Below are 23,606 nucleotides of genomic sequence, written 5' to 3' on the forward strand. Positions count from 1 at the left end.
AATAACAACATCACTTGAAATTGTTTTGCCTTCTGCATTTCACTTTGACTGCTGTGATCTTTCATGAATCATTCATTCCGTAGAATGCTATTTGTACTCAGTCTATTTCATTCTTCATCATGACTGAATATTTGGGATCTTGATTGAATATTTTGGCATTTTCGGGTAATTTTTTTTCTTTTAAATTATAATATTAGTTTTAAACCAAGTGGCAATTCAAGTAAGACTCTGCTGCATATATTTTTGTTGCATAGACCACACAAAGAACCAGATCATATAAGATTCATCATATTTGAAATACAGTGGTACCTCTAATTACGAACGTCTCTTCAGATGAAAATTTCAAGTTACGAAACGCCTCACCAGGAAAATATTGCCTCTTGTTACGAAATAAATTTCAAATTACAAAAGGTAAAAATACAGTATGGGTTGCAACTCGCAGCTACGAGTTTCATGAACGCAACATACTTAGGGCTGCTCTGCCATTGGCTATTACCGAGCATCATCCTGGCATCCCATTGGCTAAGAGGGACCTCTACCGTATGTGTATATGCGTGTAGATAGATGTCTTTATGCAGCGTCCTCGTCAGTCGCCTCTTGGGCCATGCGGTGTCCCGATAGTTTTACGTAAATGTGAATCCCCGGAAAAAATGTTCACCAGTCAGGCGATCACTCACAATGCTGATGTTTGCCTTGGACATTTTCGAAGGATTGTTCAAAGCCGACAAAGCAAACGTCCTTGGATCAGTTCTTTACAAAACGCCAGGCAAAAACCACTTCTGAGAGAGAACGTGAACTAAAGAGGGCAAAAAACAATGAGGACGCAATTAAAAGTTAAATGACCATTATTTCTATTCTTGACTCTATTGTTTGTTGTTTACATTATGCACAACTCTCATTTATTGTGCAATATTTGTATTTGTAACATGTATTTGTTACATATTTTGATGCATTTTTATGCTTCGGAAAACATGTATGTCTGAACTGTAGGCGACTTGGAAGTAATTAAGTAGTAATTTACATGGAAAATGCATCTCTCCTTACATTTTCTAGTCAAGAAATTTATTCCTGAACCAATAATTTCCGAAGTAGAGGTACCACTGTTCTCACGCAATTATCTGATAATCTTAAGACTGAATAAATCTGAAAAAAAAAGGAAGGGTATTAAATAAAAAAAGGATTGGATCAATTTGTGAGAGGGAAGCTCAAGTTGTGGACAGTCTCCAAACTACAGTATAAGTAAGAAAAAGTCTGTTATTGGAGCCAACATGCACTTTAACTACGGTAGTCCAAATTGCACAAAGGTGGCTTACATCTGCATTTATTTCGGTCAATGTAAAAATAATCACAATCATTTATAAACACATCACTAAAATATAAACACTCTCTCTCTCTCTTTCGGTTAATTAAAAAAAAATTGTGTTCCACATCATAATGTAAGGACGGCCCGGTGAGCCATTGGTTAGCGCGTCGACCTCACAGTGCAGAGGTCATGGGTTCGATCCCGGCTCCGGCCTTCCTGTGTGGAGTTTGCATGTTCTCCTCTGGCCTGCGTGGGTTTTCTCCGGGTACTCCGGTTTCCTCCCACATTCCAAAAACATGCATGGCATGCTGATTGAACACTCGAAATTGTCCCTAGGTGTGAGTCTGAGCATTGATGTTCGTTTGTCTTTGTACGCCCTGCGATTGGATGGCAACCGGTTCAGGGTGTCACCCGCCTACTGCCCGACGACGCTGGGTTAGGCTCCAGCTCACCCACCCCCCCCCCCCCCCCCCCTCCACGACCCTTGGGAAGATAAAAGTGGATTGAACAATGAATAATAATGTAAATGTTTCAAGTTCAGTTGATCCATATGCAGAGATGAAAGTCCTCCGGATTTTCCCGGAATTCCGGATTTTCAAATTTTCATGAAAATTTCTCCGGAGAATTGAGGAAAAATTGCCTAAAATTGATCCGGATATTAGTTGACAACATTGAACGAATACGCGTTTGAGTTCGTTGTTTTGCTTTCACGAGCGTAGCCATGTTGAGGCACTAACACAAGTAACAGTGAAGAGATTTTCGTCTCCTGATAAACACACTTGCTAAACCCCAGTGGAACGAATAAAAGACGCCGTGGACAAGACAGTTGTTGTCGTAAAAAATATATTTGGACAAAAAGGGAAACACACAGATTGGCAGAAAAACGTGTCCGTCCGACTTCGAGTGTCGTCTCGGCTAGCTTAGCTTAGCTGTTGTCATGTGTGACGTCGGTTTTGTCGGCGCTGATTGGTTGAAATCAAAAGATGCGCTTGCGTACATGTTCGCACTGACGCACGCACAGCAGAGAACAGCGTACTATCTCCTACTGAGGCGCGCTTAGCTCGAGTGGCGTCGCCACAACAGTAATACCTTCGCCTCGCATTCTCATGGCCTCGCCATATCTCAGAGATTTCGAAATTTCGGCAAGAACGGAAGCCACAAAGGGTGCACGTGTGCACACAAAAGGAAGATCAATCATTTAATGTCGAGTATTTGAATAGGGTTTTGTGTAAACTAATTCATGCGTGATGGGCCAGGTGTGTGTGTGTGTACATATATATATATATATATAAAAAATATCCTCGTCTCACCCCTCGGGTGGTGTCCGTCCCTCATTCAGCTCGGGTCCTCCACCAGGAAGCTTGAGGGTTCTGCGCAGTATCCTTGCTGTTCCCAGCACTGCACATTTCTGGACTGAGATGTCCGATGTTGTTCCCGGGATCTGTTGCAACCACTCATCTAGTTTGGGGGTCACTGCCCCGAGTGCTCCGACCACCACAGGCACGACTGTCACCTTTACCTTCCAGGCTCTCTCCAGCTCCTCTCTGAGCCCTTGGTATTTCTCGAGTTTCTCGTGTTCCTTCTTTCTGATGTTTTCATCACTTGGGACCGCTACATCCACTACAACGGCTTTCCTTTGCCCTTTATCTATGATCACGATATCTGGTTGGTTCGCCATTACCATCTTGTCAGTCTGGATCTGGAAGTCCCACAGGATCTTCGCCCTGTCATTCTCCACCACCTTTGGAGGTGTTTCCCATTTTGACCTTGGGGTTTCCAGCCCATACTCCGCACAGATGTTTCCGTAGACTATGCCAGCCACCTGGTTATGGCGTTCCATGTAGGCTTTCCCTGCCAGCATCTTACACCCTGCAGTTATGTGTTGGATCGTCTCAGGTGCCTCTTTGCACAACCTACACCTTGGGTCTTGTCTGGTACGGTATATCTGGGCCTTAATGGCTCTGGTGCTCAGGGCCTGCTCTTGAGCAGCCAGGATGAGTGCCTCTGTGCTGTCCTTCAGGCCAGCCCTCTCTAGCCACTGATAGGACTTCTTGAGATCAGCCACTTCAGTTATGGTCCGGCGGTACATCCCGTGTAGGGGCTTGTCCTCCCGTGATGGTCCCTCTTCCAGCACCTCATCCTCTGTTCCCCATTGTCTGAGACATTCTCTGAGTACGTCATCCGTTGGAGCCTTCTCCTTGATGTATTCATGGAGCTTGGATGTTTCATCCTGGACAGTGGCTCTCACACTCACTAGTCCCCGGCCTCCTTCCTTACGGCTTGCGTACAGTCTCAGGGTGCTGGATTTGGGATGGAACCCTCCATGCATGGTTCGGAGCTTTCGGGTCTTAACGTCCGTGGTCTGAATCTCTTCCTTTGGCCACCTTATTATTCCTGCAGGGTATCTGATCACTGGCAGGGCATAGCTGTTTATTGCCCGGGTCTTATTCTTGCCATTGAGCTGGCTTCTTAGGACTTGCCTCACTCACTGGAGGTATTTGGCCGTAGCCGCTTTCCTTGTTGCCAGTTCGAGGTTGCCATTGGCTTGTGGTATACCGAGGTACTTGTAGCTGTCCTCAATGTCTGCTATTGTTCCTTCAGGGAGTGAGACCCCTTCAGTGCGGACTTCCTTTCCACTCTTAGTCACCATCCGACTACATTTCTCAAGCCCGAATGACATCCCGATGTCGCAGCTGTAGATCCTGGTTGTGTGGATCAGGGAGTCTATGTCCCTTTCGCTCTTAGCATACAGCTTTATGTCATCCATGTAGAGGAGGTGACTGATCGTAGCTCCATTTCTCAGGCGGTATCCATAGCCTGTCTTGGTGATTACTTGGCTTAGGGGATTCAGTCCTATGCAGAACAGCAGTGGGGAGAGTGCATCACCTTGGTATATAAGATAAGATATCCTTTATTAGTCACACACTGGGGAAATTTACAATATGCCACATTTGATGGACACTTGGGTAAGTGGCTTGCCATTCGCTTCAAGTGTGGTTTTCCACATCCTCATCGAGTTCGCAAGGAAGGCTCTTAGGGTCCTGTTCACCTTATACAACTCCAAGCATTCAGTGATCCATGTATGTGGCATCGAGTCATAGGCTTTCTTGTAATCAATCCAGGCTGTGTTCAGGTTGGTATGTCGGGAGCTGCAGTCTTGTGCGACTGTTCTGTCAACCAGGAGCTGATGTTTGGCTCCTCTGGTATCTCTACCCTTCTGTGCTTCGCTCATGTATTGATCCATGTGTCCACTTATCTTAGCCGCAATGATGCCTGACATGAGCTTCCATGTTGTGGAGAGACAGGTTATTGGCCGATAGTTGGATGGGACTGCACCCTTTGAGGGATCCTTCATGATCAGGATTGTTCGCCCTTCGGTTAGCCATCCTGAGTGAGTCCCATCCCTCAGCAGCTGGTTCATTTGTGCTGCTAGGCGCTCATGGAGTGCTGTGAGTTTCTTTAGCCAGTAGGTGTGGCCTGGTGCTGTCCAGTTCTTCATATCCGAGACTCTTTCCTGTATGTCTGCCACTGTTATGGTAACTGGGTTCTGTTCAGGGAGGTTGCTGTGCTCAGGGTCACCAGCCATTGTGCACTGCTGTTATGTGCAACCTCCTTCTCCAGTACCTTTCAGTTTCCAGTCTTGGTGGGTCAGCTCTGTTGTTAGGACCCTGCCACTGAGCGTACACTTTCGCAGGTTGTGTTGCGAACAGCCTGTTTATTTGTCTGGCCTCATTCTCTTTCGTGTACCGCTTTAAGCGGCTGGACAAGGCTTGGAGCCTTTGTTTGGCAGTTTCGAGTGCTTCAGGTATGGTCATCTGGATGTACCTCTCGGGTATCGGCCTTTTCATCACACCTCTCTGAGCCTCCGTCAATTGACTCGCATCTTTCCGAGCCGCCTTGATCTTAGCCACCAACCGTCTTTTCCATGGTGGGTAACGTATCTCATGGCTTCCATGATTGCTCTTATTGCCAAGCATCTCTAGGATCACTGATGCTGAAGCGTATATCAGCTCATTGGTTTCCGTGATCGTTACGGTAGGGATCGCCCTCAGTGCTGCATTCACACTTTCCATGAGGCTTTCAGGTGGTACTTCACATCGCTGTTGTAGTTGGTTTCTAGGTTGCCCCGCTTTCATTCTCGCCATGATCAGTTGCTGTCTCGCTCAGCATTTCATTCATTGGGGCTGGCCTCCCAATCTCATCATCTGCATTCATTGGGGCTTGCCTCCCAATCTCTGGTATGACCTCCTCCTCTGATCTGGCAGCCTGGGGCCCTTCACCATGGAACCTGCGTTGTACCTCATCAATCTCAAGTTGTGACAGCAGTTGCCGTTTGTGGATGTTGGAACACTGAGCTACTCGTTGTTTTGTGGTCAACTGTGACTGTGGGTTTCGAAGTAACCATTTAGCCCACATTCTCTGCATGTAACCCCTCTGACTAGGGTTGCTTGAGTCAAAGCATTCCAACAGAGCCATGTTATCGCATCTCGCCCATCTCCGCTTTGTTCTAGTAGCCCATTTTTCATCAAGGTGCTCTGGTTCCCCAGCACCTGACGCAGACCTTGTTTGGCCAGGCGACGTCTGAGCCGGCATGTCATTCGTTTTATTGTCTTGTCTCTCATCATTGTATGAGGTAGGCATTAGCGTGAAGGATCTTGCCTAAGGACCCACACTGGATGGTGTTATGTGCTCATTTTTGCCCCAAGCGGGATTCAAACCACCGTCTCCCGTACGCCAAACCGATGCCTTACCAACTGAGCTATCCAGCCGCTGGATATATATATATATATACATACACATACATACATATATATATATATATTTTTTTTTTTTCTTTCCGGAATTTTCAGGAAAGTCCACTTTCATCTCTGCATATGAAAAAAAAACTGCTCGTCGTCCATTAAATGTCGACAGTATATTAAGGTTTATACAAGGTAAGACAAAAATAAGTGCGAAAAAAAGTAAAATGTAAAACTTAGTCAATTGAAAGGGAATGACAATGTGAAACAAAAACGAGATGGATTATGGCACAAAGTGGAGGAGGTTTAATCGCCTCCATCAAGCAGCGATGAGGACGAACGAATCTTTGCTGAGTGTCAAATCGTGCTGCTCCATCTCCTCTTTGAGGCGTGCTGACAATCACTTGTACTAACATGTCAGGTAGCATCACTGATGAAATACTTGGAAACCTCTCCCTCAGGGGCTGATCTGTACTCGGCCTCAGTGAGAACAATTTTGGGATGTGAATAACAGGGAGGGGGCGGGAGATCATTTGGTATGGGGAGAGTAAGAGTAAGAGAGTAAGAAGGAAACAAATAGGGATTAATGACTGTGAAGAAAACTGAAATCTGGGCGAGAAAGTGACATTCAGAGAGGGTGGTGGAGTGTGGGGGTAACCTCAAAAAACAAATGGGATGTTGATGGTAAATTTGTAGAAGGTCTGAGTGAAGACGCATGCCTTCACGCGACCTCTGAAAAAGACTGCTTTTTTGCATTCAGGCAAGATCGATCTGAAGGTGAGCGCCGAGGCCATGAAGACCAGCGTGCTGTGCGGCAATGAGGTGGCTTCTGTCCCTGACGTGGGCCGCATTGACACCGTGGCCCGCAGCCTGCTGGTCGAGGTCAGTCCCTGTCAGATGCTCCAGATCCGACTGCGTTGACCGAACGTCAGTAGATTTGATTGTGGAAGTGGTGGCGACATTTCCCATGTTGGTTTCTCTTGTAGGCCGAAGGAACGCCCCAGTCAGTCAGTCACAACGCGCTCCTCTGTCCTGCAGGTACGGTTTTGCAACTTGTTCGTCAAGTCTTTTGGAACATGGGTTTTGAAGCTCTCTGTTTTGCTCACATAAGAGTTTGATGGATGAATTCTTGGTTTGTTGCTGTCATACCAAAAATGGGGTTAGTCCATCATCTAGATTTGCCTTCATTGTGTGCAAGCTCATTTTGGAACTTGTCACTTTGGTTGGAATTAATTAGGTATTCAATCATTCTTCCCATGAAAGATCCTTACATAAAAAAAAAAAAAAGACTCAATTGCCATTTGATTATAAGAAGCGAAACCTTAATGCTCCCCCCACTCCATTTTGACAATTACGTTTCGGCGCTGGACGTCCACCGTCCTCCCACGCGAAAGCATCCACCCCCACAAGTCACAATTCCACATTGTCATGTAAATACTGACGATATTTGGGTTTTGAAAGGGTTATTGGATGCTTCTAAATGTCGTCAGTTTTACTTTATTTTTTATAATGCACAAAACAAAGAAAAAAAACACCCGCATGAATGCAGTCTTTTGAAAGTACCGGTAGATACTGACTTCTCACGTTGGAAATAGATTCCTTCAGGTCCTATTACACTAACTGCAATTCTAATTCGCTCACTCTTTTTGCATACTGTTTGTTGCCAGAGGGACCCGTGGAAAAGAACATCTCTCTTCTGATGCCAGAAATGTTTGTTGCTGCATCTGCCAGAGCCACTATCTCTGTTCTTGGTAAAAAAATAAATAAATAAAAGACACTAAATTTAAAAACTGTTGTTTATGTTCTTGGATTGTATTTCTCAAGAACTTCTCTTCGTAGAACCGTCCCTCATGAGATTATTATTTATTTTTCTCCTGATGAAGGTGACCTGATGGGCCGAGCCATGAAGAACCTGGACCAACTCCTGGCGATGCCATATGGCTGCGGGGAGCAGAACATGTTGCTCTTTGCCCCCAACATCTTCATTCTCAACTACTTGAAAAGCACCGATCAACTGACTGCTGAGATTCTGGACAAGGCAACGCGCTTCCTCGAGAGCGGTGAGTCATCATTCCCACCATGGAAGGAGGGGCTCACAAAACAAGACTATGAAAAATGGATAAGCATCAGGGACAGTCCAATTTTTATCATCAAAATCGTTGGGAAAGGAAAAATTTAACCTACCACATGTATTTAAGTTGCCTTTGTATTTAATGTTTGGAAGCCAAGTGAGACGAGCAGAACATGACACGTTTTACTGCAGTACAAGCGAAACATGGCCAGCTTTTCCTGGTAATCCGCCGTGTGTTGCTGCGCCATGGTCGTTCTTACCTGGATGGATAGATGGCACCGTATTCTAAAACAAAAGCCTGTCCTACCTGTCATCCTCATGTCCAGGCGTTGCACAAATGTCCCCCTCGCTGCATGCATCGAGCAAAATCTTAATCTTAACAATTATGTTTCAGCACAGGGCTGTACATGGAGGGAGTACCAAACAAAAGATTTAAAAAAAACTACTTTCCAGCGGTTGAAATGGTCCTGCCAAATCACATCTTTGTACACTGCTTCACAATAGTTCTGAAGGAAAAGTCGGTCGCCAAGGAATAAATGGAACGACATAAAGATCTGCAAGTGGTTTATCGGGACGTGTGTATTTGTGCATGCGTGTGTGTTCCAGGATACCAAAGGGAGCTCACCTACAAGCATGACGATGGCTCCTACAGCGCCTTTGGGAAGAGCGATGCATCTGGCAACACCTGGTCAGTAGGAAAGCCGCAGCGTTCATCAATGATGATGCTTTGTATCAGCGATTTCAAATGATTGGCATTTCACAGTTTTGAGTACCTTGAAGGTAAAAAGCGCAATACAAAAATAACCCCTGCAATTGAAAGGCTATTTAACTTCAAAAATAGAAAAAAAAATCCATCATGGATGTTTGGAAGGCGGTGGTTAAGTGTTTAGCATGTTGACCTCACAGTGCAGAGGTCGTGGGTTCGCCCTTCCAATGTGGAGTTTGCATGTTCTCACCGGGCCTGCGTGGGTTTTCTCCGGGTACTCCGGTTTCCTCCCACATTCCAAAAACATGCATGGCAGGCTGATTGAACACTCTGAATTGTCCCCAAGTGTGAGTGTGAGCACGGATGGTTGTTCGTTTCTGTGTGCTCTGCGATTGGCTGGCAACCGGTTCAGGTACCCGCCGACTGCCCGAAGACAGCTGGGATAGGCTCCAGCACCCCCGCGACCCGAAGCGGATCAGAAATTGGATGGATGAATGGATATTTGGGGAAAATTAACCCTTTCAGAGACAGCGGTTACTACAGTGGAGAGCTTATCATGTTATCAGGTTACAGCTTGCATGAAAGGGTTACAACAAAAACAACAAAAAACGAAGTTTTTATGAAATGTATAAATGCATGAATTTTGCTATTTAACAATAATCAGAACATTTTTTTCTCTTTGCGAGCAGTTATACCCTTGTGATGGAATCACTCAAAGAAAAAGAACTCCTGATGTACAGCTGTGGAAATAAGCCTTGAACTGACTTTATTGATTGTAAAACATGAAGTCATGCAACATTTCACCGCTGGGTTTTTGTGTGATGTGTGATGACATTGCAGTTCGACTTTTAGTGATTCCACCACGGAGGAAAGTTTGTGTACACCTCAGCAGGCAAATGCAGTTGCTGATTGCTTCTATGTTCGAGCGTGGGTTTTTTTTTCTCCCCCTGTCCCTCCCTTGTTTCTGACTTTTGGGTTGAGTGAACGCTGGCGCGTTTTGGCTGCCGCTGCTCAACCCGTATTGTTTTGTGTTTTTTGTTATTGTAAAGTGTCCTTGGGTGTCTTGAAAGGCGCTTATAAATAAAATCTATTATTATTATTATTATTATGTTGTTACATTGTGGCTATTTGCAAAATGTGATTCACTCATCTTGCGGCATTACACTTTTAATTTACTGTCACAAAAATATTTCGATTGTATTTGAGCCTGTCACTGATTTCACGTTAAAGCTTGATGATAATCTGAAATGACCCAAAAAAAGAAACCCCAGAATAAATGACGTAACACACACACACAGTGCAGTTGCATCAGATGTTCGAGAACATTTTTCAGTACTTTGTGTTTTGTTTTGCATCGACTTTATTCAGCTTAAAGTTCACACTTAATTTGATATGAGACTAAAAATGGCAGCCAAGGCAGGCGTGCGCATCTGTTTTTGGCAGCAGAAAAAAAAAATCCAGCCATTTACTTCGTCAAGCTGCTGACAGAAAATGCTAATATTTGCGTTTAATGTGCTTAAAGCACATCGCCTGGGGAGGATTGGACAAACTGGTTTTTTTTTTTGTTGCTTTTTTTATATTTATTTTGCTCGCTGAAAGGATGCTGGGCAGTTTGGTACTTGGTGAATATGTATGGGGGTGGCTGTTGTAGGAACAACGACTCAAGTGTCCAATCACGTTATTATTTGCTACAAAAGATTGGCCGAAACAGCTTGAATGTGTTGCGTTTACGAAGTAGGTAATGTAGGACTGGGCAAAACTAATTTGACCACATCAGACAGCTTTACAAGGGTTTAGGGGGCTTTTATGTGAATAATTAATCACCAAAATAAAACTCTGATTTATATAGCACCTTAAAGCACATCACCTAGGGGGAAATGAACAAAAGCTTTTTCTTCTTTTTGCCTCGTGACCACCCTCTACAATTGTGTTTGAATATTTTTTGCAGTCGAAACAACGTTACACAGTGATCCTGGCGTTGTCCCACTGTTGTAATATTTCATTGATTTTGATATTTGGTACTCAAAATTGTTGCTGCCCCTTTGTCAGATTCAGCTGAACTCTTTTGTAGCCCAGAGGCTCCATATCACACACAAGATCGTTGTGTGATTGTTCAATGGTTGGGTTCAATTTGGGGTTACCGCCACAGGCACTTTGTGCTTTGATATGTTTTCAAAAGTGTCTCTCTCTCTCTCTCTCTCTCTCTCTCTCACACTTTTTTTCTCTCTAGGCTGACTTCCTTTGTGATGAAGTCATTTGGTGGAGCGAGGCCTTACATCTTTGTCGAGCCCAAGCACATTTTAGATGCCAAGAAGTGGTTGTACTCAAAGCAAGGGAGTGACGGCTGCATCCGATCCGTGGGGAAACTCTTCCACAATGGCATGAAGGTGATGACCACAGTCTGCTCGTTGACATGCTCGCACACAGCTCGCGTGGTGGGATTTCTCCGAGTGGCGCGAGGGGGGAACGCTGGGGTTCTTGGGCCCCAGACACGGCTAAATGCCCACCAGCCGGCGGGGAAGGAGGTGGGGTCTCACCCGAAGGTGAGGCGCCCGGTGCTCGGCCCGCCGGAACGGAGCGGAGTGGGAGTGCCCTCCTTCAACAATAATCAGGCGAGGGCCCTTCCGGGGCACTGGGTGTGAACCTCGCGAGGCACCAGCGAAAGTCGTACCGGGTGTGGCACCCGGGAGGGGGAGCAAGTCCCTCACGGGGGCTTATTGCCCAGGAGGAGGAAAAGGAGGAGGGGGAGGAGGATGCTCGCACACATGATGAACCCAGAGTTGTCCGCCACAATGTGACCACTCGCACAATCTGACGAGAACCAATCTATTATCATATGAGTATCTGCAGATGAGTGAGAATGTGCGTGTGTGTGTGTGTGTGTGTGTGTGTGTGTGTGTGTGTGTGTGTGTGTGTGTGTGTGTGTGTGTGTGTGTGTGTGTGTGTGTGTGAGTGTGCACGCACTTGTGAGTGCGAACTCCCACAGAAGCGACAAAGTTGACAAGACAGGCGAGGGATGTTGATGCAGTATGTAAACAAACACGTATGCAAATGACCATTTATCCAGTCCATTTTTTGTGCTCATCGAATGATAAATTGATATAGTGACAGGCCTATGGGAAGACATCTTCAAGCACCAAAATAAAAACAAAAGATTATCATGTGAAAAAAATTGACATCGCTCGTCATTGCTGCACTTCAACGAGCCGTCGCCATTTACATTCCAACAGGTGTAGTGGGACACAGTGCAGTGTCCATCCATCTATTCTCTGAACCACTTCACTGTCAGCATTTAGCTGAGCCATAGCTTGACTCGGCTGACCTGCCTGCCGGATCCGACAATAAATTCATGGAGGTCCCCGCTGGTCACGTGAAGCGATCTCGTCCGAAATGTTGAATGTGCAGCGGAAAGTCGCTGGGACTCATCAATTTTTACTGTAATGCGATGTCGTCTAACGTGTTAATATTTAGAATAAATGTTTTTAGATTTGAGCAGACTTGGGCTGGTTGTAACGTTCGTGTATTTGATATCGGCCCAATTTGCACGATCTGGGTGAAACAAGTGACATCCTTTTTTTCCCCAAATATTGGGACGATAATTATTTCTCATCCCCATTTGTGACTGTCCTTCCAGCATGTTCCATGATGCACACAGCCTAAATTGTGAGTGTCGTGTAAATATAGGACAGTATGTATAAAGTGTCGATTTGCTATTCCGATGAATGCATTTGATATAACAGCCGTGATAAAATGCCATTGAACTTTTTTCACAAAAAGTGAAATGATTTTGAGACGCAAAATTCTTGAATCCAATTTCCCATTACGGTAATTTGACCTCATTGAAAACAATAACAACAACAACAACAGGTAGCAACAATAAAACAAGCAAACGTTGGCAGGTGATGCCTCAGGAAATGAGTTGTAAGCTTAATGGGATCTTCAGAGTTGTTTTGGGGCTGAGACCAAATCACCATTTTTGTCATATTTCATCTGTTGAAGGTGTCAAATGTCCTCAGATTTTAAAAGGTGAAAAAAAATCAGATGATGTACTTACTTGCTCTTGGAATTTGCGATTGAGTGGTCTTTCACAACCTGCTGACAGTTTGCGGTCAATATCATTTTCCTCAGGACGGGGCCTGGTTGCTATGGCCCCGGCCTTTCTGTGTGAAGTTTGCATATGCTCCCCGTGCGTGCGTGGGTTTTCTCCGGGTACTCCGGTTTCCTCCCACCTTCCAAAAACATGCATGGCAGGCTGATTGAACGCTCTAAATTGTCCTGAGGTGTGACTGAGTGTGAATGGCAACCGGTTCAGGGTGTACCCCACCTACTGCCCGAAGGCAGCCGGGATTGGCTCCAGCATGCCTGCGACCCTCGTGAAGATAAAGCGGTTCAGATAATGGATGGATGGAGGATTCCACCCAACGGCAGCGATATACTGTTTATATTGTTCTGCATATAGCTCCTGTTTGCTAGTTTAGTGTAACAGGACCAAAATGAAAAGTCTAGAATGATCCATGAATGCCTCTTTTAATGTCCCATCAGGGAGGAGTGAGTGACGACGTGTCCCTGACGGCTTACATCGTTGCCGCCCTGTTGGAATTGGACTCCGACATTAAAGTGAGTCAGACGCCACTCCCATTTGCAAAAACATTTGGCAGCCAACCTCACTGGGTGTCATGTTTAGCTGGGTCTTCATTTTCAGTGTGAATATATGTGGTTATGTTTCTATTCATCCCACCTTGCCAACTGTGCTTTCTGCTGCTGTTGTTTATGTTGCGACGTTATGGTAGTAGGTGTCAAATGTCACTTTAGTGCAGTGGTCCTCAACTAGAAATGCTGTAGGTCCACTTTTTTTTTTTTTTAATAAGACCAAGGTCTTATTAATAAGACCGCCGGTCCCATGCACGGCGGTCATGGGGAGCAGGGCTATATGCCAATTTAGTATGGTAAAGCCAAGCTTATACAAATCAACACTCCTCACAACCAACCAATAATGGTGTGCATGAAAATAACAATTATTCACTTTGCCAGTACACAGCAAATAATGAGAGGTATTGTGTTGAGGCAGAGGAACTCTTTTATTTTGTTAAGTTGTGCCTGCTTATAGAAATAGCCCTTTTAGGGAAATAAGACATTTTTACTTTAACTTTGTTAAACAGTAGTTGTCTTTTTTTCCCTTAATTTAACAAAAACAAAACAAAATACAAATTTTACCAAAATAAATACTAAACATGAAAACAAAAATATCCTTTTCATTTGTACAATTCCCCTTTTCACATCCCCTCTGAAATCACTTAAAAAATATATCAGAAGAGGAGTTAAGAAACCATTTTAAATACTGACACAAGGGAGCACAGGAATGTGCAGTGCTGTTCTTCCACTAAAGGTGAATGCAATGTCTGAGGCATGCAAATATTATTTGAGGACGCCATTGGGATGTTCATTTACCATGTTGCGGTGTTCTGCTGTTAAACAGCTGCAAAGATCCCCGGGTAGACGGGAGCAAAACTGCACACAATCGAAACCTCACGCGATCCGTTTTGTCTAATTGTCTGTGTGCGGCTCTCCTGGGCTGAAGCTGTGAGCACACTGTGGCGTCGCGCATGCGTCTGTTTCCTGACACAATGATCCATTGTGAATGCGTGTGTATTGGGATAGACGCGTGCTGACGCTTATGTATGGGCACACCTTAAGTTTAGAGGAGCCAATCAGCGCATCGTTATCGCCGACATGCCCTGCTCAGCCAGGGTCTCCAGTTAGTCAAACATTATACACACAAAGTCGTGCTGCTGCGGTCCTCTGCATTACATCTGTTCGTGCACGCAAAGAATACAACGGATAATTTTAACAAGCGATCGCAGTAATGCGCAGATTATAGTCCAAAAATATAAAATGTATAACGTAAGAATCACTTTATAATTTTTTATTTTATACAATTTGCCGAGGGTCCGGACAGAGGAGGTCGGCGGTCCGGTCGTGGATCGCGGTCCGCCAGTTGAGGAAGACTGCTTTAGTGCTTGGTTCGTTTTTTTGTACTCACAGGATAAGCAACACAGGATAGGCATTTTGAAAAAGGGGAAACGTTTGATTTTTTTATAATGAAATCAACAGTGTATCCAAGTAAGACAGTCAATTCTTCCTCAGTTTCTGCACATTATTTTTTCTACAAATAATTACCGGGGGTCTAAACATGTTGGTGACATGCGATTGTCAAAATTCTCCCAAACTCTCGGACATCACCACTTCACATCAAATTTACCAATGCATTTTTTGTGCAAATCAGCCACTGCTCACCCCATCCCCTCATTAACAGAGGCAATTCCAAGTAGACTTTCACTATGACGATGACTGGACTTGTTGAGTCGATCTCAAAAAGCGGGAGGTAACTATGAAGCGCATGTGATCCCCCACGTCCCAGAGAGACAGCGTGGCTTGTATTTCCATTTCTGGAGGCAGCACTTCATCACCAAGCCACCACATTACACCTACACGCGCACAATGTCAATCAACGCTGGCTGCGCACTGACAACATCACTCAGCGTTATGAGTATGTGCTGCTTGTCAGGAGCTAAGGCTGTTGGATAAAACTACCGTATTGCACCCAGTGAAACTGTTTTGCTTACTTTTTGGCTTTGCCTTTTTTCAGAATTTTTAGCGGGTTGCTTTTGACTGTGGTTTTGGATCTTCACCCGGCTTAGCTGCCAATCCATGGTAGGACAAAATTGTGGGGTCGGTGTTGAGTGAATTAGCCCCACTGTTTGGAATGGAAAATAAAGAATCAAACAAGCTGATCAGAGATTTACTGAGTTGTGTTCTGTATTTTCCACACGATAAGGCATTCAATTTCCTCAAAAGCCGACAGTGCGATCGATAATCCGATGCGCCTTCTGTATATATGGTGTCTCAGTCCCCATTGAGTTTTTTTTCCCTGTTAGTCTTCCGATGCCATCTAGTGATGATTATTAGCAGGAACCAGTTGTTCCCAAAGTGGGTCCCGCACTAACACTAATTGACATATGCAATTGCCAACACACACTCAAAACACACAACTACTTGAGCTCTGTGCAGCCATTATGAAAGGAAGATAACACCAAAAGCATGGTTAACTACTGACTAAACGAAGGAAGAAGGAGATAAGCAAGACTCCGACAGATACTTAGCCCCATGTGGATGTGAGCCCACAAGGTTTGTGTGCCTTTTTATTGAATTAATTGTCTTGATAACTTTTGTCTTTTATTTATTGTTTTGTAATGCCATTTGTATTTGTTTCATGTCCGTGTTTGTGACCGGTTCTCATGGCTTTGTTACAGCTGCAGCGGTTGTGAAGGCTCAATACAAAAAAAGCTGTTTTGTATTGTACTGTATTCCCTCTAGTGAACCACCGCCGGGTGATGCATAGCGCAACCGCAGCCACTATTTTAGTTTCTATTCTATGCGTCTTATAATACAGTGCGCCCTATTTATAAAACTTTTCAAATTGGCCATTCATTGAAGGTGCACCTTATAATCCGAAGCGCCTTATCGTGAAGAAAATGTGGTAATTTGATTGGTGCACACAATATTCAACAAACTATAAATCAACCAAATTCCAAACAGTCAATCGGGTCAATTATTATGCCCTTCACAAGTTGCAAATTGGAAGTGATTTTCTCACTGTCAAATGGCATAACTCTGACAAACACAGCAAAAAATATTCTGTGCCTAAGGGCCTACATCTGTTTTCTAAAAGTGAAATGCAAATGCTGCAAAAATTCCTCTCTCAGTTATCAGAGGATGATAACTCCTGCGTTATTCTTATTGAAACAACCAGCCTGTTCACTTTGTGTCAAATGTCTGCCTTTTCTGTTACTAGTTCAAATGAAATCTTATCAAACTCATGCACTAGTACTATCACTTTTCTCTAGATAGCCTGACCACCTATGAAGTTTACAAACAGATATTTCATTTTTGCGACCTGCCCAAGTAAAAAGATTCTATGGGAACCTTCACCCGGTCCTTCTATCTTTAATCCCACTGAACATTCGGCAAGCCTCCTCGCTGCCCATCTTCAAAACCCTCCTCAAAACTCACTTGTATTCTTTGGCATTCGACTCAGCATGACTTAGATTTGTTCTTGGTTTTACTGTTGGGTGCTTTCTACCGCCTTTATTACCGATTTGTCTTACTGTTTATTGTGCATGTTAAATTGCTCCATGTACAGCACTTTGTATGCAGCGATGGCTGTTTGAAAGTGCTCTATAAATACTGTTGTTGTTGTTAATACTTGCAATATTAACAGTAACTACCAAAAGGCTGCGTCTTCTCAGTTGAACTATTTAATAAATGCCAGAAAGATCGAGACACATGTGGAAGAAAGTGGAATCCCTCCAAAATGGTTCCTATTCTTTCTACTCCCTCAGCTGCGAACGCACATCAGGGCAACTCTGCTTCACCCACATGACAATGTGTGACTCTACAGCAGGGGTGGGCAAACTTTTTGGCTCGGGGGCCACATTGATTTCTAAATTTGACAGGTGGGCCGGGTCAGCACAAGATATGGTCCATATAAAAAACTGCACACGTCGACAGTCCATACCAAACATCAACAGAACAAAAGCATTGAAGTATTAACATACTTTTTTAAAATGAGAACAGTGAAACAACTGTGGTATATGTCCTGTATAAACGTCCAAGTATGTTAACAACATACATGTATGACAAGACAAGCAACAAAGTGCAACAATATATTGCCCAAAAACTGTTTATAACACAACAACTGCAGCATACAATAGAGGTACAGGTATATGAACGAAATACAACAAAGTTAGGACTATTTGCTACAAAATGAGACGAATAAGAGACCTGGTGGCTTTTCTTTCCACTCACTCGCTGTCTCTAAATTTACCTCCCCTCGATCACCACACATGACAGCATTGATAATAATAATAATAATAATAGATTTTATTTATAAGCGCCTTTCAAGACACCCAAGGACACTTTACAATAACAAAAAACACAAAACAATACGGGTTGAGCAGATGTCGTGCAACGAACTTTTGAAGCCAGCCACGGGACGCTTCGACATCCTCGATGCTCATAGTTAGCGCTATGGAGCTTGCCTTCTCTCTTATTGGCAGTCCAGTTTACGGAATGTTTTTTGCACGATAACAGTCCAGTCAGATTCCAGGAAACGTTCATTTACTCGACTGTCTGTCGAGCCGCAAGCAATTCACTCTGAGCACGGAAATTGCCAGAATCGGAATGAGCAAGAATCGCTTCCTCGTTTTTCAAAGTCTCGTTCATTTGAGTCTTTCCGACTCCAAGTGTCTCCTGAATGTTTCGTACTTTGTAACACGCTTCATTTAATCAGATACATATCACTTTCTCTTCCGCGGTCATTACTGTTCCTCTTTGTTTGGATGTCATGATCTACAGGGCGTAAATTTAAATGAATGAAATTAAAAAACTTTTGCAATTCCAGTAAAGCTCACTGCAATCAGGAGTCACTTACATGTCGCCATTTTGGATCCAATGATAGAAAATAACGGCACAGACACACTTATTCCGTTGTATCGAGCAGGATTTGCTTGAGTTGGCGCTACTGCGGGCTTCCGTATGGCTTTCGGAACTTTCGTTGTTATGAATCGATTATTCATATAATATAGTAGTAGAAAGTTTAATGCATATGTTTTTCTTTGTTGTTTTTTTGTTTGTTTGTTAGATTTTTCTTTTTTTTACTGGGATCGGGAATTTCCATTTGACAGAGGTCCGCAGATGGTAGATAAGATTTCTCCCGCTATCTCTCTCCCTCTCTCTTCATCTCCCCCTCCCTCCCTGTGCTCTGCAACTTCAAGCAACTGCGCCACCTGGCGTTGAAATGCCTGTCATTACAAGTCCAAATGAAATGAATGCAATCATTCACATTGAACCTTAATTGTGTACCAACCTTTGGCGGGCCGGATTAAAAAGACCAATGGGCCGGATCTGGCCCTTGGGCCGTAGTTTGCTAACCACTGCTCTACAGTCTTAATTGGGTCTAACTGAATATGTGTGCCAAGGGTGTGGATGGGTAGGATGATGCCGAGCCTGGAGTGGGTGAACGGCCTAGCTCGAGTCACCTACCTACTTCATCTAAGAAGCAAGATCTTCAAATTTTGGTGGCGTCACCCTAAAGCAGGGGTCCCCAACCTTTTTTGCCCCACGGACCGGTTTATGTCGGACAATATTTTCAGGGACCGGCATTTAAGGTGTGACGGAAATAATACAACAAAATAATATGATATGAACTGCATGAAAACTCTGGCGTTTTCGAAATATAATAACAATAAACACAAGGAGCGTATCATCTGGCGGCAACACTCTGATCGCGATGGTAATGTTTAATGCCTTCAAAATACGATACAATGCAAATTCAAAGTGCATGAAAATGACGACTCACCACAGCCCCGAGCTTGATTTTCTGCAACCAGACGGTCCCATCTCGTGGTAATAGGAGACAATGACACCTCAAGTGTGAGTTTTATGTCCAGTCTACGTCGTAATTTTGTTTTAGTCGCCGTAATTTTTTAAAATCTTTTTTTTTTTTTTTTTTGCGCGTTATTGGTCACGTGACGCAGAAGCGTGGTTTGATGCGTGTCAAGCGTGACAGAGACGGATGTAATGGAGAATCTGGTCATTTTTCAAAATAAAACATCTTTCGTATTCCGAAATAAAACGGAATTAAGGCAAGTTCTTTCTGTGCGGTCTGGTACTAAATGCCCTGCGGACCGGTACCGGTCCGCGGACCGGCGGTTGGGGACCCCTGCCCTAAAGGATCCACATCGTAGTTATTTGTGTGAGTTCCCCATGGAGACGACTGGATCCCTTATATTTTTGGGTGTGTTCTGTGACAGGATCCTGTGATCCAGAGGTGTCTGGGTTGTCTGAAGGAGGCAGCCGGCCAGATGGACAACTTGTACACCACAGCGCTGATGTCCTACACCTTCACCCTGGCCCGAGATGAGGAGACGAGGGTCAAACTCATCACCTACTTGCACCAGCAGTCCACTACAATGGGTACATCATAATATGACTCACAGCAATCAGTGTGGCTTCGCTTCCAGATCGTTTCTGTTGTTGCGCCTTTTGAAATCGACAATCGCAATAATAAACATGAATTTAGCTCTGACAGTTGGAAGCAAAGTTGAGTTTTAGAGTAGCATTTTATTGTGCTGCCCTATTCTCTCGTTTGATTCCATGTTGCTGATTTCAATTGTTGAACAACGCAATGTCTCCCCAGTCATTTCTGTGATCCATGTTGATCGCTAATGTCGTGGCAGGGGGAACCCGCCACTGGCACCGAGAGGGCATCTCTGGGACAGGAGTGGATTCTCTTGAGGTGGAGATCACCTCCTATGTGCTGCTGGCTCTGCTCTCCGGGCCCGCCCTGCCAGATTTTGGGCTGGACTATAGCTCCGGCATCGTGCGCTGGCTCACGCAGCAGCAAAATCCGTACGGAGGCTTCTCTTCCACGCAGGTAAGCAAAGCTGCGAGCAGGAGTTTGGAGAAGTTTCGACCATCCAGGCAGACTACTTTGACTCTGTACGCTTGCGCTCTTCAGGACACCGTGGTGGCCCTGCAGGCGCTGGCGAAATACGGTGCTGTCACGTACAGCGTTGGGGGCAAGACCACAGTGACGGTGACGTCATTAGGAGGTCTGAACAAGGAGTTCGTCGTGGACCAGAGCAATCGGCTCCTGTACCAGGAGGAGAAGCTGAGCGATGTCCCCGGAGAATACACCATTAAAGCCGAGGGGCAGAGCTGTGTTCTGGCACAGGTAAGATCTCACTTGGCAACGTATCAACGTTTTTGGCAGACACACCTTTCACATGCAAATGGTTTGGCATCAATCCAACCCAATGATTTATTGGGTTCATTGTTGTGAGGTGGGAATAAAATTATGAATATGCCACGATTATCATCAACAATTATTACAATTATCAATAATTTCATGAAATTAGTAAAAGAAGCAAAGAAAAAGGCACCCAAATCCAAAAAAGCATTTTATAATGATGATTTTTTTAATGATGAATTTAAACTAAATATTTGACCTATCAATTGTGAGTTGCAAATATAATGAAACTGTAGGTACCTAAAAAAAATTCAGCTTTGCAATATATGTACTTTTTCACCCTGCAAAAGGTGACCTTACAGTCTCATAATGAATTAGCCTTTATTAGTGCCTATTAGGATTATTTCATCCAGATTGACCATTGAGGGACATGCAGTCATGTGATTCCTACTCTACCCGTGATTTTGATTGTCAAGTTTCAACATCGTGCATTTGTGAGATAAAAGTGTAGTTTTGGTCTTGTTCCTTACCAGATCTCCATGCATTACAATATCCCCCCTCCTCCCGACTTTTCCGCCTTCAACATCTCTGCCACCATCATGTCAAAGTGCAACACCAGCAAGCCGCAGCTCATCCTCTTTGTCCATGCCAGGTGAGTGTCTTTCAATAAATAAATGATTTTCACACATAAAATGTCCTGCAAAGCGTTTTGAGCCCATTTAACTGCAATTAATGTCTGCTGTGTATAATATGATGCAGTGTAATATAATCTTTTTTCATAACTCAAAATTGCTTTTGAGTTGGATGTGACACATTTATTTGTGTTAATTAACAAAATGGTGCAAAAGGAGAAATAGGTTGTATATCAGAAATGTTAATTCAAAATACTACCAATTTTCATTAATTTTATATCACTGAATAATCAGAGAGTTTTGAGTCAACAATATTTTGCACCGTTTTTTTATTTGATTGTCCAGATCAGCGGTAACCACCAGGGTTCTAAATGTGCTTTTTTGAAGGCAATCCAAAGTGGTTGGTAACTATTAAGTTACCAGCCATTCAGAATTTCAGCTAGCCAGTTCTCTTTGAACTTGAGCTCTGCTGTTTTTAGCTAGCTCCAGACTGTAGTGTCAAATACAGGCATTCACGCAGCCAATGGGGGGGCATGAGGCTCCGTCAAGGGGGGCACGTTTGACCTTGGGGAACATGCTTTTTTATCTAGATTTTGTTTTTTACTGTCCTAAGAAAAAAGTGCAATTGCACCTCCACTACATTAGGGGGCAGTGACACTCTCATCGGCAGAGTGTGCGCAGGGAGCATTCGCTCTGTGTTTTGTTTGCACTAAGCATGCGCACTTTGCACAAAGCACAGAGTATGAATATGAAGTGTTGACACGAAGTTGACAGACGGAGAGAGACAAAGAGAAATGAAAGTTTCCCAAAAGGTAAGACGAGGAAATATAACGAAGCGTATGTAGCGCTTAGCTTCACTGTGACTACGGTGGGAGACGAGGAAAGACCGATGTTCTTATTGTGTCTAAAAATGTTGGTAGCGGACGGCATGAAGCCAAATGAATTAAGGCGTCACTCAAAGACATTACACCACAATCACGCTGATAAGCCACTTGAGTTTTTTCAGCGAAAATGTGCCGAATACTGGCAACAGTCATCCCGCTTTGTGCCTGCTACTTGAAGCCATTAATCCAGACATCATCTTTGATTTAAAAAAATCTGCACAAATTATTTTATATATTTTTGTTTTGCAGTTTAAAGTTTTTTTTTTATATTGTGCTCCTGAGTCAATGTTGGTGATCAGTTTGAATGCATTATTTTATGTAATTTTATTTTTCAGTATTGTATGGTTTGACATGGTCAGTCAAAAAATGTTGGTAGTTAAATTAAGGATTTAATTTTATTTTTGAATTTCAGATGCACTTTAAATCTTTTCTGTTACATTTACTAAAGCTATTCTTTGTTCTAAGTTGTCCATATTTCTTTCTTTTTATTGTCTTATTTTTGCTGAAAGTGCTCTATAAATACAGTTGAGTCTTATACGTTAATAAGGATACAGTGTTTTGCAAAGGTGTACTTTTTACAATTTTATAGACAAATGATACTATTTGTAGTCACGCAGGGGGGCGTGAGATGTTTTCTTCTTCCTGGGGGGGCATGACAGAAAATAATTGAGAAGCACTTATCTGGCATTACGGCACTGAATTTATTGGAGCTGTCAAAGTCATTGTCAGGGGTACAAATGACAGAGAACAAAACATAGCGTCCCATAGGCTTGGGCGTCATTTGAATTTGAACCATTCCGGTTCCATTTCCTGCTCCTCGTTTCGATTACGGATCCAAATGATTCTTGATTTTGATTCTTTTCTGATTATCCAAACTATGGTTGGTCATTTTTAGCGGCTCGCAGCACAGAAATGGCCCGTGTCATTTGTCTGCATCGTATGACGGTATTTAGACTTCTACACAGTGAGAAAAATATTTCGTATAACAGAACAGCGGGATTTTTCGTTGCAGGGGGAGCAGCAAAGTCACAATGGCTTTCATGCATGAACATTTTTTCACACTAGGGGGTATTTTCGCCCATTTAGGTTTCGTTGTAGAGGCGTTTCACTGCAGTTTGTTCACATCTCCCACTTCCTTGTTTTCATTTGATAGGGCCACTGACCATGCCAAAATCTTGAAAAATCATTGTTTTGCTTTTTTACCTAGCTGTTTTTTAATTACACAGTGCATATAAAAATAAGTATAGCTTCACATATCTTTCCCTACACGGATGAACTGTCTGCAAATTTATTTCTGTAAACGTTTCACTTTTTCATCAACTTTACGATCAGTTTCTCACAGGTGTGAAAGGGTTAATATCAAATTTATAAAGTTGAATTTATAAGTGGGTTTTTTTTCTTTTTTTTACAATCCCATTACAATTATTGGAAATATTCCTGAAAATAAACTCACACATGAGTG

The 23,606-nt window shown here is 43.5% G+C and overlaps 1 protein-coding gene across 2 annotated transcripts in view; it reads left to right on the forward strand.

Annotated features, from left to right (window-relative positions):
* LOC147197726 (alpha-2-macroglobulin-like) overlaps nt 1-23,606 on the forward strand; it is a 58,419-nt gene that overhangs the window by 23,784 nt on the left and 11,029 nt on the right. For both annotated transcript variants that reach the window (XM_086126130.1, XM_086126132.1), the window contains exons 21-31: nt 6,803-6,924; nt 7,029-7,080; nt 7,710-7,793; nt 7,926-8,102; nt 8,720-8,801; nt 11,050-11,206; nt 13,362-13,436; nt 19,691-19,853; nt 20,117-20,313; nt 20,398-20,613; nt 21,162-21,280. In XM_086126130.1, the coding sequence (XP_085982256.1) occupies nt 6,803-6,924; nt 7,029-7,080; nt 7,710-7,793; nt 7,926-8,102; nt 8,720-8,801; nt 11,050-11,206; nt 13,362-13,436; nt 19,691-19,853; nt 20,117-20,313; nt 20,398-20,613; nt 21,162-21,280 (1,444 nt within the window). The remainder of the gene's footprint in view (nt 1-6,802; nt 6,925-7,028; nt 7,081-7,709; nt 7,794-7,925; nt 8,103-8,719; nt 8,802-11,049; nt 11,207-13,361; nt 13,437-19,690; nt 19,854-20,116; nt 20,314-20,397; nt 20,614-21,161; nt 21,281-23,606) is intronic.

Source organism: Hippocampus guttulatus, chromosome 12, assembly GCF_054856545.1.
Source record: "Hippocampus guttulatus isolate MCC_2025c chromosome 12, RoL_Hgut_1.0, whole genome shotgun sequence".
Taxonomy (NCBI): domain Eukaryota; kingdom Metazoa; phylum Chordata; class Actinopteri; order Syngnathiformes; family Syngnathidae; genus Hippocampus; species Hippocampus guttulatus.